This window comes from Hylobates moloch, unplaced genomic scaffold, assembly GCF_009828535.3.
Source record: "Hylobates moloch isolate HMO894 unplaced genomic scaffold, HMol_V3 SCAFFOLD_18, whole genome shotgun sequence".
Lineage (NCBI taxonomy): Eukaryota > Metazoa > Chordata > Mammalia > Primates > Hylobatidae > Hylobates > Hylobates moloch.
In genome coordinates, this window is record NW_026652293.1 from 2,080,172 (window position 1) to 2,092,991 (window position 12,820).

The 12,820-nt window shown below is 36.5% G+C and overlaps 1 protein-coding gene across 3 annotated transcripts in view; it reads right to left on the bottom strand.

Annotated features, from left to right (window-relative positions):
* Positions 1 to 12,820, bottom strand: part of DTL (denticleless E3 ubiquitin protein ligase homolog) — a 67,525-nt gene that overhangs the window by 26,090 nt on the left and 28,615 nt on the right. For all 3 annotated transcript variants that reach the window (XM_058430443.1, XM_032136487.2, XM_058430444.1), the window contains 5 exons: positions 12,613 to 12,686; positions 11,168 to 11,271; positions 10,793 to 10,897; positions 6,951 to 7,063; positions 903 to 992 (listed from right to left, as the gene is read on the bottom strand). In XM_058430443.1, the coding sequence (XP_058286426.1) occupies positions 903 to 992; positions 6,951 to 7,063; positions 10,793 to 10,897; positions 11,168 to 11,271; positions 12,613 to 12,686 (486 nt within the window). The remainder of the gene's footprint in view (positions 1 to 902; positions 993 to 6,950; positions 7,064 to 10,792; positions 10,898 to 11,167; positions 11,272 to 12,612; positions 12,687 to 12,820) is intronic.

Here is a 12,820-nt window from a genome sequence, read left to right on the forward strand (position 1 = left end):
TTAAAAAAAAAAGAAAAGGTCTGCCATGAAGTTGAGCACAGAAATGGTAACAAGAATAAGGAGAAATCCACAGCAATACTGGAAGCTAGCAGGGATGCCACAAATAGACCAGACCATGAGAAGTTTCAGGAAGATAAAAAACAGATGGGAACAATAGGCAACGAAACCTCAAAACGTCATATGTGAAAGGGGAGACCTCCACAGAAATAAGATTTCCTGTAGCACCCAGAATAACTCAAAGACCAGAGGCAATGGGGTTTGGGAGAATGACTGGAACTTGAGCTACTATTACATGAAATTCCAATATATACATAGTTTTTAATGTTTCTGGCCTTTCTACATTTTAGGGTTTTTTTGTTTCTTAAAGTGTCACTATAAAAAAATTAAAAGGTGGGCATATTGTCTTCTTTCTGGAGTATCTAAAACATTTCAGACCTACTTACATAGTTTAGCAATAGATAACCTAACATGTTAAGACTTCACAGTAACCATTTTGTTAGCCATATGTGAAAACCCAAATTGGGCTGTCAAGATGTTACCTTTAATATACTACATCGATAATATCTAAAAAGTAAAAAAGACTAGTTCTCACCTTAGATTGTATTTTTATCTTAGATTTTAATAGAAAATTTTAATTAAGTTAACAACTTAATTCTACTTTAGGAAAGAAAGAACTCTAGGGAACCAGAAATCTATCCTTATTTCACAGGGCATAATACCATTATGGTATGGGTAGAGAAAAGCAGAATATGCCTGAGTAATGTGAATATAGATCCTGGATGGCCTTTAGGTCTTTAAAATCTCAACTTCAACATAAAAATTTGTATCATTCTCAAACCTTAGAAAAACCTATAAACCTGTGATCTACATTTTAAACCAACTACAGAGATTCATTTACAAACCTTTGTGAAGTCAGATGGACACCAGCACACAGACGTGACCTCTTGAGAATGACCCAGGAGCACAGTAGGAGGTTGCCAGGGTGTGGAGACCTAGTCCAGTCAAAAAGAAACAAGTCAGCAAAGCAATATTAGATTTCCCAGATAGAGGCCTTTAAATTCCGAAGTGTGTCTTAGAGAGCTTTAGGACTGTTACCAAAGGCCACTAGACCTGCCTAATTATAGTTTGGGGAAAAAAAAAATTTTTTTTCCAATGGGCAATGAAATATTTCTGTTACTGATCTGGGAAAACACAATGAAAACAGTCAAAATAAGTAAATAACATGAGCTTACACACCAGGATAGTTCTTATTTCATATCAGGACAACCTAGCCATATATATTTTGACTAAAATTCAAGACTGGCATTGTCCCTTATTCCTTAGGTGGTAAACTTTCTGGAAGGATGGTATCCATCCTTAAGTAGTCAACTTGACAACTCAGTCCTGTTTTTACACAGCGTAGACATTTTCAGATCCCTAGTCAGCTACTTCTAGGAACACTAAATTAACTGTGAAACCTGAAGATTTCTGAAACATGCTACCAGCTCTCTTGGGACAAGATGATGGTCTTCCTTCCAAAAAAAAGACCGTCCTCTTGTCCCAACAGAGCTGGTCACTAACTTTTACAAAATCCCAACTTATACTCCTTCATTTTGAGTTGGATAACCTTCATTCTGAAGGGGTATAAACTATATTTAACATGGCACTTTGGTATCCTTTCCAGAAAAACATTTTTCTCCTCTAAAACTGTATTTCAGTTAATTTTCTGAGAGAAGTTTTGAATTTTCAAGTAAGTGTCACTCACATTTTAATATATTTTAATGCAGAAAGAAGGGTCACATTGTACTGTCCTGTACATGTGACTAAGAATCATATTTTTCCATCATCAGATGCCACCAGTTATGTACATTTGACAGCATCATACAGCTGACTCATTCAAGAGATGTCAATCTCTTTCAAATGGCCACGGGAATTAATCAGCACAATAAGGAGTACAAACTCACATAACTATTATTAGCATGTGTGTTTCAAAAGAGCAAGGAGGTTGGGGCTGAGAGAAGTTATTCTCTTTTCATTTTCCTGAGGCTCTGAATCATGGCTCATTTGTATGAAGAAACTGGAGGTGACTCTGGAATGATTATTTGTGAGAATGACTAAGTAAACTTAATAGATTCCCCAGATTATAGCTAAGAGATCTGACACACTGATTGATAAGGTTATTCAACTCAATCATTAATACTCCTCTCTTGGCTTAAATGGTACATATGCAATAATTCAAAAGCAAAAGAAGACAAAGAGCAGAGTCTAACTTGTCTTGCTGAGTTAATTAAAATTTATCAGAAAGGAAGCTTTTTCCACATCTACAGGAATCTCACTTACTGCCTACTCCTACAATGGCACAGAGATAATTCATTCTTTCACAAGGTAATATATTTTAGAAAAGACTTTGAAGATCGTCTCTAACTATTAGTAGTCACAGAAATTTCCTTTCCTCCTCCATTTGGGATGGCCCCAGTCTATTAAGTTTCTCTTCACCCAAGGTCCAAACAGGTCTGGTAGCACCAAATTAGAAGGGAGAGGAAATCCTCAAGTTCTACTGAGCATCCCTGGTAGAAACACATTATTCTCTTCCATTGATTCACCCTGCTTATTGCCTCTAGCTTTTAATTTCATGATATTGGTCCTTTCTCAGTTTTTGTGTTATAATACCTAGGAGAACCTAAATGTGTACACCAAGGATTAAAATAAGTTTCAAAAAAAACCCCTAAATCCCCACCAATAGAATATATGCACATTTTTGCATTTTTCTATAGGGTTTCAGAGAAAAAAGAAAGAGATCCATTAGAAAAACATTTTGGAATATGATAACAAGGTATCAATGACGACAGTAAAAGTCTAAGCCAGGCATTTTACATAGCATTAAAAGTGAGGGGAAGGTTTCCTCAAAAAGTTAAACCATTATATGACCCAGCAATTCTATTCTTAGAAGTAGAATTCTGTTCCTACACTCCCAGGAGAATTAAAAACCTATGTTAAACAAGAACTTATACACAAATGTTCATAGCAGCTTTATTCATGTCAAAAAATGGAAAGAACTCAAATGTCCATCAACTGATGAATGAATAAACAAAATGTGGTCTATCCGCACAGTGGCATATTATTCAGTCATAAAAAGGAGTAAGTACTGACACATGCTATAACATGGATGAACCTCGATGTTATGCTAAGTAAAAGACGTCAGACACAAAATGCTGATTTTGTATGATTCCATTTATATGAAATGTCTAGAATAGCAAATCCATAAAGACAGAATGTAGTTTAGCAGGTGTTGGGGAGGAAGAGGGGATTAGAGAGTGATTGTTAAAGGACACGGGTTTTTTTCTGGTGTGATGATGTTTGCGAATTAGACAGTGGTGATGTTGGTACAACACTGTGATTACAATAGTAACTACTCCATTGTAAACTTTAAAATGACTAAAATGGTGAATTTTATGTTATATGAATTCTATCTGAATAAGGAAAAATGGGAGGAAGGGCGTGTTATGGGTTAAAATGAGAAACTAATTCTAACACGTTTTTATGAACTTTTATGCTTTGATAGTTTAGGACTATCCTAGGGTATAGTATGACTACTTCAAGAAAGATTCATTTCTTCTAATGAGATTCAGGTTGCTTTTAAATCCTTCATTTTTATTCAAATAAATTTTTATTTATTGTCCCTACATTATTATAAGAACATTATCATAATTACGTAACTCAATTTTTTAAAGCTTCCTTTCCCTTTTAAGTAGGAAGGAGACTATTAAGTCTAAGAGACATTTATATCCATGCATTTTGGAGATGCTCAGACACAGAAGACTGTCCTCTCTTACATATTCTACTTTTTGTAAAATGAAGACTTTAATTCAAGGCACAAGGAATCCCAAAGTTAAATCTCGTAGAACTAGAAGGTACCCCTAGAAGTAAATGGCTCTAACCTACAGATGTCATAAAGTTATTTTGTGTACTGAAACATATGAAGAATATCAGCACTTTTCCTCACAAAATCTCTTCTCTGCCCAGTTGGAAACCAAGTCTAAACTTTATTTCTGCCATGAGATCATTTACACTTCCTAAAGTGTCAGGCTCAACGTTTCACCAGTCAGTGGTAGAATGACTATGCCAAATCAGTTTATTTATAACCACTTCGATGCTATTCAGTGGCTATATCAGAAACAAACCAGAGAAAAGAGGATGGGGTAGGGGTGGGACAATAGGAAATTAAAAAGAAAAGGCATAATATTAAATCTTTTTAAGTCTTGGACCTCAATATCAGTCCGAATACATTATATTTCCCCTTTGCTGGGCAGTAGTGAGGATTAAAAGGCCATTCTCTTCTGTCTTAAGATACAAAACTCCCTTCTATTTTGTTTTCTTGTGCCCATGGGCTTTTGGCTTTTTAGCATAGACAAAATTCCAATACTTAAGAGAATTCTGACTTTTTGAACACGTAGAAGAGCAATCTAACAGCCCGGATACTCAGCTTGAATGGAATTGCTCTTAAAATACCACTCCTCCTTTTTTTAATCATGGAAAAGAGAAACTGAGCCACCTCACTAGGCAAATTCAAATTTAGGAGGTGCAAGCTTGCCAGGATCTCAAATATCAGAGCTTGTACACCGAGTTATGTGTGGACAGGCAGAAGAACATCACGTCTGAACCACGTCATTCAACACTGACATGTGACCCAGCCTAGGAATTAAAAAAGGGTAACCCATGTATGTGGTAGCCACTGATTGGTTGTCTGAAAATGGCTTAGAAACAACGGCCAACTATATTTAGTGTATATCTTTAAAGGCAGGAAGTATTCCCACAACCTTCATTCCCCGAAACAAAATTTTAAAAAGGCCTTTGCACTAGAGAAGAGGAAGGAACTTTAAGAATTGTCAAGAAAACTTTACACACACACACATAATATATAATTGTACACATAATTATGTATATATATAATTTAAAAATTTATTAAGAATTTAAAAACTGTATCAAGAAACTATACAACACACATGTAATTGTATAATTATGTACATATAATTAAAACTTATTAAGAATAATTTAAAAAGAATGATCAATACATAAGTATTTTTTGAATTATTCTTTATATGCTTTTTGTGATGTTTGAAAAAAAAATTTTTTTTTTTAACAAGAAACAAACTTTAAAAGATACAGACCTGTGGTAGGAATAAAATCCTCTAGTTAAGTTGGGAGCGAAAGTGGAGAAGGAAACATAGGCAAGACAGTGAGCAAAGAAGAAAGGAAAAAGGTAGCAAAATAAGCATTAAGACCAAATTTGAAACTGAAAATTTTAAATATAAGACAGAGCATTAGTGCCAGCGACATAACATTGTTAAAGTTAAAATCTCAAGAAAGAAGAATATTATAAAGAGGAAACTCCATCTTGTGATGGAGTCAAGTATATACTTTATAGGCATTTAAAAATACAACAAAGGAAAGAAATGTGCTTGTAGAAAAAGGCAGGCCCAACATAGAAGCATCTTGGATAGAGCAATATCTCTACCCTGTAGACTATTTAGGATATTGTTACTAAAATTTTAATAAAGTAGTGTTGCATTTTCGCAACTCCAGTTATATAGAAATCACTTTTTTTTTGTACTTCCCTCAGGATTGGAAGAAATTAAGCTGAAGAATTATGCTTCATACTAAACAGGTTTTACCCCTGTCCTAAAAAAAATTAGCAATATTACTTTCTAGAGCTTGGCAGGATAAAGAATGATATAACTTTCTCTTGAGAAGGGATTTGATACTATCAGAACTATGGGATCTATGAAGTTTTAGACGTTATGACTTTAAAACCCAAAATATGTGAACTCTAATCATTCAATTCACCAATGTGAAAGACATTTATGAAGTTACAGGGAAATCTAGAAGATAACTAATTCTTAGTCATGGGTAAACAATGCCTTAATGATCATTCTGAATTCCCAGAACATTTCCATAATTAATTATTCCTTCAAGAGACATTTTTCAGTAATAAGCAAGTGCTACCTGTTGTGTAACATTTTTATTTTCTCCACTGGACTTCAAACGGACAGCTTTAAATTTCTTAGCTTACAGTAGACACTTTAGAATTACTGTTATTAAAAAAGTTATTTAAAAGATTATTGGCCAGGCATGGTGGCTCACGCCTGTAATCCCAGCACTTTGGGAGGCCGAGGTGGGCGGATCACGAGGTCAGGAGATCGAGACCATCCTGGCTAACATGGTGAAACCCCGTCTCTACTAAAAATACAAAAAAAATTAGCCGGGCGTGGTGGCGGGCACCTGTAGTCCCAGTTACTCAGGAGGCTGAGGCAGGAGAATGGCATGAACCCGGGAGGCGGAGCTTGCAGTGAGCCGAGATCGTGCCACTGCACTCCAGCCTGGGCGACAGAGCAAGACTCCATCTCAAAAAAAAAAAAAAAAAAGATTAGTAAATAATGCTATTAAATATATAAAAATCTGATAAAGCAGCCATATCTACTTTAGTGGCCTGAAGATCAGCTACTTGTAAGGAGAGAATAAAGAATAAATTAATCATAAAAATATTTTTGAGTTTCTGTTTTGTGCAAGGCTCCATGGGTGATTCAAGCACAGGATCCTAGGGATCAAAATACTGTATTCTGAACGAGAGTTTGAAAACATAGGGCAGAAACTCAGTACAGCATGTTTTCCAGGATGCAGGACAAAGTAGTTAAGGTTCTTACCACTCTCTGAATTCTCAATTTCCTAATAATTTGTGAAACAGAGGATACGAATTGTCAATTTCTGACAAGCTATGGCCCTGAAAGTGTCATACATTCTGTAGCAGAGTAAGGTTTCAGCTATATTAAGAGCCAAGAGCAACCTTTACTAAATATCTGATGCAGGAATAGTATATAGCATGTGGTTACATTAAACTTACCTCATATTGGACAGAACAAATATTTGCAAGAATACTTCAGTCTAACACTTGTGGGTGAAGTTTAGCAACTTACCTTCCATATGTAGGCAGCTTCATCACTTGAGCCACTGACTAAAAACTGGTCATCTGGACTAAGGCTGGATTTTACATAAAAGGTAGAGTTCTGGTGTCCATTGAAAGTAGCCACTGCCAGAGGAAAAAAACCAAATTACTTGGCTCTTGTTATTTCTAGTGGTCAAATGGATATAGACAGCATATATATTCTAACAAGTTTTATCACTGTATTGCCTATTGAAGCAGATGATCTAGCTTTATCCATCAAATACAAGGGAACTGGACATTGGCAGAAAAACGAAACCCTAGAAGGAAGCTTTATATTAGATCCAATCTCATGAACTCAGTCTGAGTACTTGGTATGAAAAAGGCGATACCAAGAGAAAAAAATTTGATGGAAAACATTCCTTAAAAAAAGAATCCAGCCAATGTCCAACTTGCAGTAAAATGCCTTTATAAGACCCTCTCTCTCCAGCCCAGGGTAGGATTTTTTCCACTGCATAATATATTCATCTAATTTCCCCTTAGACTTCAGGCCTCTTGAGGATAAATTTTGTATCTTACTTTTTCCTCACTAGACTTTATAGTGCTTTGAACAGAGTAGATCCTCAAACATTTGTTCCATGAAAAGGAAAAAAAAAATCAGTGAAAAGTGTCATTTGAGTTCTGGTTAAAACTTACTAATAGCTTATCTGGGATGTGAAAATCATTTTAATCCAGCACTTTAAGTAGACTGAATGGTGGAAGAGCTAGTGGGGTAAACTATGTTTATATGTAAGGCACTAGATTAGGTTTAGCCTTCTCACTCTCAATGGCAAAAGGCCAGGTAACCCAATCTAGCATATGTTCTTGACAGGTTCTTCTATCCTAAGAAGGTCAAAACCTGAGGCGTCTGACATCAGAACACTACTAGGAAATACAAGAGAAAAATCTCAATTATTGGAGAATTTAAGGATACCTTTAGGCAGGAAAAAACAATCACACTCCAGAGAGAAAAGTATTAGTAGGGGACTTAACAGCTTTCCATAAGTGCTCACAGGAATCTCTTCCATTTTCTAGAATAAAGCTGGAAAAGAACTTTGTATTTATAGCTTTAAAGGAAAAAGCTATGCAGGCATAGCAAATACTCCTCACATCAGACATTTTTACTGTGAAAGTGAGGCAGGATATGAATCAATTTGTATCACCTATTATCACTGCAAAATAAACAAGCTCCTTTATTCTGAACATCGTTCTAAAACTGTAATTTTTAATCTTCCTCAACTCTCAACTATGAATGGAAAACTCTAGCCTGAATTTCCCACTACACCTGTAAGTATTTATTGCCCTCTGCTGGTCTAAGAAAGGCTGGTATGATATGCACTGTAAATGTTTAAACCTTGCTGAAAATCCTCCTAAAATGTATGTTGGCTTTAATGAGCTCAATTTAATCTTGCTTTGGTGATCTGGGCTCTTAAAGTACTTCAAAGTCATCCTTACGAACATATAAACACCATAATACAAAGCATGGTAGATCAAGTATCGAATCCAAGATCGATTCAGAAGTTTTGAAAAGGACAAGTAATTACAAGACGTTACACACACACACACACACACACAAGGCTGTCATTCAGTTTTTTTTTTTTTTTTTTTTTTTTTGAGACAGGGTCTTACTCTGTCACCCAGGCTGGAGTGTAGTGGCAAGATCATGGCTCACTGAAGACTCAAACCTCCCAGGCTCAAACAATCCTCCTACCTCAGCCTTCCAAGTAGCAGGACTACAGGTGCATGCCACCACATCCAGCTAATTTTTTTGTCAAGCTTAATCTTTTTGTCAAGATGGGGTTTCACCATGTTGCCCAGGCTGGTCTCGAACTCCTGGGCTCAAGTGATCTGCCAGCCTCGGCTCGGGTTTATAGGTGTGAGCCACCATGTCTGGCTGCCATGCAATTTTTAAGGAACAAATTGATCTATTAATCTATCTACCTATCTGTCCATCTGAACAAATGAAATTAAATAGAAGCACAGAAAAGGTTTACTAAATTATTAGCGAAGTGTTGGACAGCAGGACACTAAACTCAAGGACCTTTTCAGTGCCACACTGTAGCAAAAATTATATAGAAAGAGCTCTTGTACATCTGATAATATAATCAGGATTAGGCTTTATCTTTCAAGGAAAGATGCTGAAAAGTCTATTTTATTTGACTAACTAAATTAGCAGTTCTCCAAGCTCAGATTCCATTAAGGAAAATAGCAAAAGAAACACCTCTTTGGCCGGGCGCGGTGGCTCAAGCCTGTAATCCCAGCACTTTGGGAGGCCGAGGTGGGCGGATCACGAGGTCAGGAGATCGAGACCATCCTGGCTAACACAGTGAAACCCCGTCTCTACTAAAAATACAAAAAATTAGCCGGGGGTGGTGGTGGGCGCCTGTAGTCCCAGCTACTCGGGAGGCTGAGGCAGGAGAATGACGTGAACCCGGGAGGCGGAGCTTGCAGTGAGCCGAGATTGTGCCACTGCACTCCAGCCTGGGGGACAGAGAAAGACTCCGCCTCAAAAAAAAAAAAAGAGAAACACCTCTTCCCTTTTCTAAATACTATTGCTCCTGTTTAGAGAAAACCAGACCCAGTGTAAAGCATCAAAAATGCGGACTATGATGCTGCCACCGATACTAAAGTCCTAATGAGATTGCTTGGGGTGATCTTTGGAAACTTCTGTAAGATCTCAGCTAAGATGACAAGTTCTGGGCCGGGCATGGTGGCTCACGCCTGTGATACCAGCACTTTGGGAGGCTGAGGTGGGCGGATCATGAGGTCAGGAGTTCGAGACTAGCCTGACCAACAAGGTGAAACCCTGCCTTTACTAAAAATACAAAAATTAGCCAGGTGTGGTGGTGGGCACCTGAAATCCCAGCTACTTGGGAGGCTGAGGCAGGAGAATTGCTTGAACCCAGGAGGCGGAGGTTGCAGTGAGCCGAGATTGAACCACTGCACTCCAGCCTGGGCAACAGAGTGAAACCCCGTCTCAAAAAAAAAAAAAAAAAAAATTTTATATATATATATATATATATATAAATAAAACAAGTTCTGTACTTGAGATTTCTTGTTTATCAGCACATTTCACTTTAGTGGAAACTGGGTAACTCTGAGGATTGGTTATGGAATTCAAAGTGTTTTTGAAAGATCTGTAGATGAGGAATAACCAGGCTACTAAGATGTTGCTTAAGAAATTGATGTTCTTAAAAATAACGTAACCCAAATAACTCTCTTAAAGCAAGCCTGAGGCTGGTGATTTGGAAGAGGGAGGGGAGAGGATTAAAAAAAAAGAGGAAAGCATGCTTGAGAAACTTGGGTTTTCTTTTTAAAACTATCATTTATTTATTAGTTTTAAGTATCAATTTTTAAAGTTTTGAGGAAAAAAAAAGGTGAGGCTGGGGAAAACATCTAGAAATAAAAGGCCCTCTAACATTAAGGAGAAGGCTGAGGTAGGCTGAAACTATTTTGGGGGTCTGAGAAATTCAGCCCCCTAATTTTAACTAGCAGCCCCTAAAGAGGACAAAAGCTGAGCAGAAGTACTTTATCTACTCCACAGCTTATTAAATCAAACATTGATAGAATTCTAAATATAGGCCAAAGGGCATAATTTCAGGAGATACTCTCTATTAAAATAAAATTAAGTCACCATGTAAAGCATGATTCAGCTTACTTATGAAATCATCACAAGGAATGTACACTTAGGAAATTATCACTGGATGTAATCAAAGATGCTAAAGTCCTCATATGGCTTAATAAGTTCAGTTTAGAAGAAAACCCATTAAATTATCATTACCAAAAAAAGCCCATAATGGTTTCCTGGTAAGATAATTTGAATGACTAATATCTTACCTGGAGAAGTCTTCAACCCAGTCATATTAAACATGTAGATGTTATCGTCTGTGCAATTAGCAAATAAAGTAGAGCCAGTGGAATCCAAAATCAGACTTGAATATCCTAGAAAAAGGAAACTTAAGTTAGCATGTCCTGATGATGGTGAGTAGGTCTGAGGTTAAAATGTAAAGACAAAAATAGATCATTTCATAAGAATCATCATCAGAATTCTTTGTCCCCAAAATATACACAAACCAAAAACATTCTTCTGAGTTTTTATCTTTTGAACTTCACATATTAGAATTTTTCATATCAATGTTACTGGAAACTAGCCTTTTTTTTTCTTTAAATAAAAATTCATATCTCCCCCAAAAGACCTATACAAAGGCTTACCAAGTTTTCGAGTGCTGCTACCTGGGTACAGGAAAGACTTGGATGCTATGGGTTCTTGTCGATAAGCAGTATAATTCTTACGTAAATCCCATACTTTGATTATCCTAAAAACCAAGGCAAATAAATATTTTGTAGACCTTCTTCCAACCCCAAACAACTTCAATTACACTAAATGTGAAATGACTTTTCATCTAACTCCTCTGGCACATTAACTAGGTACAGTAAGGATACTTCACTGGGAAACAAATTAAAGTATCTTATACTGTTGTCTCCAATATCAGGCTTATAATTCTGACAGAACGGAAACAGATGTGATTTGACCCAGTGATGGGTTCCTGGAGTTTACTCTAAGGGAACGGAAAAGGAGGATGAAGGTTGAGTGCCGATAGTAATTGTTCCATTGTTTTTAGAAAAAACACTTCCTAAGCCTTTAATATTCTGCATATATCCTTTGATATCATAAGTAGCAAGTTCTATCCCTGTGGTTATATCTCCATACATAACTCCTTAAATAATCTAAACAAATTGTTCTGTGAAATAAAGTATTTTTTCATTTCATCTATTGAGATAATTGTCTTAATCCTCTACTTCTAGCATGAAGGCAACTTGAAAACACAGACCTGATATGAAATGACAGTATTCTTGGAAACAAACAGAGCAAGCTTTCACAGTCATTCACAAGCAGAACTAATAACCTTCAGATAATCCTTCATTTCTGCCTGAGAATTTGGTTCAGAGGGTTTTAGTGCCCAGAACACATAATGGAAATCCTAGTTTGGTAAGCCATTATCTTTTAAATTAAAAATTTTAAGTGAAGGATGCCTTGAGAGATATAATAGGAAGGAAGCTTAAAAAGAAAGAGTCTCCATTTGCAAAGAATTTATATTCTACAACGCAACCAACCAACAAGCATCACAGAGCAGACTTATTTGGAAGCCAAGAATTCAGACTAATCATGGATGACAGGTATGTGAAAGTCATTAGACCTTACTATCATCAATCTAGTTAGATTACTCCCAGAAATGTCAATTACATCCCCAGAATCAGATTTCTTCTTTTAGGATATTCTTAAACCTGAAAAAGACAAAACCCAAAGTAACAGAAATTTTACTCTTCAAAATGAGAATTAGTGACTAAATAATATTGCATAAGGCAAGCAAGCTACCCAGCCAGCTTCTTTTCTAAGATAGCAACAGCAGCTACCACTGCTCTTATGTGCTAGACAATGTGCTAAGCCTGACACATGTATTCTTTCATTTAATTATCCAGCAAGAGTCCTTCAACTAGGTATTTTCCAGTGTGATCTATAGTTCCTTTTCTCAGTTGGGGTACTTGCTATGTTGACATTGAAAGCACACACATTCAATTATAATGAGACTATGTGACTGCCTCATCACAGCTCATAAAAAAGATCTTATCGGAAGAAAAAAGAAATAGACTCTTACCCATCCACAGCTCCTGCTGAGACTAAGGTATTCTCGTCTTGAAAGAGGACCACAGTAACACTTTGCTGGAAATCCTGATAGCACAAGAAAAGAAAAAGAAGATTCTATCTTGGGCATCATAATCTTTACCATCAAGAGAACAAGGTGCTAAAAAACGACTTTTCTCCCCAGACTGACTTAGATTAAGTCTTCTCTAATAATCTCAATC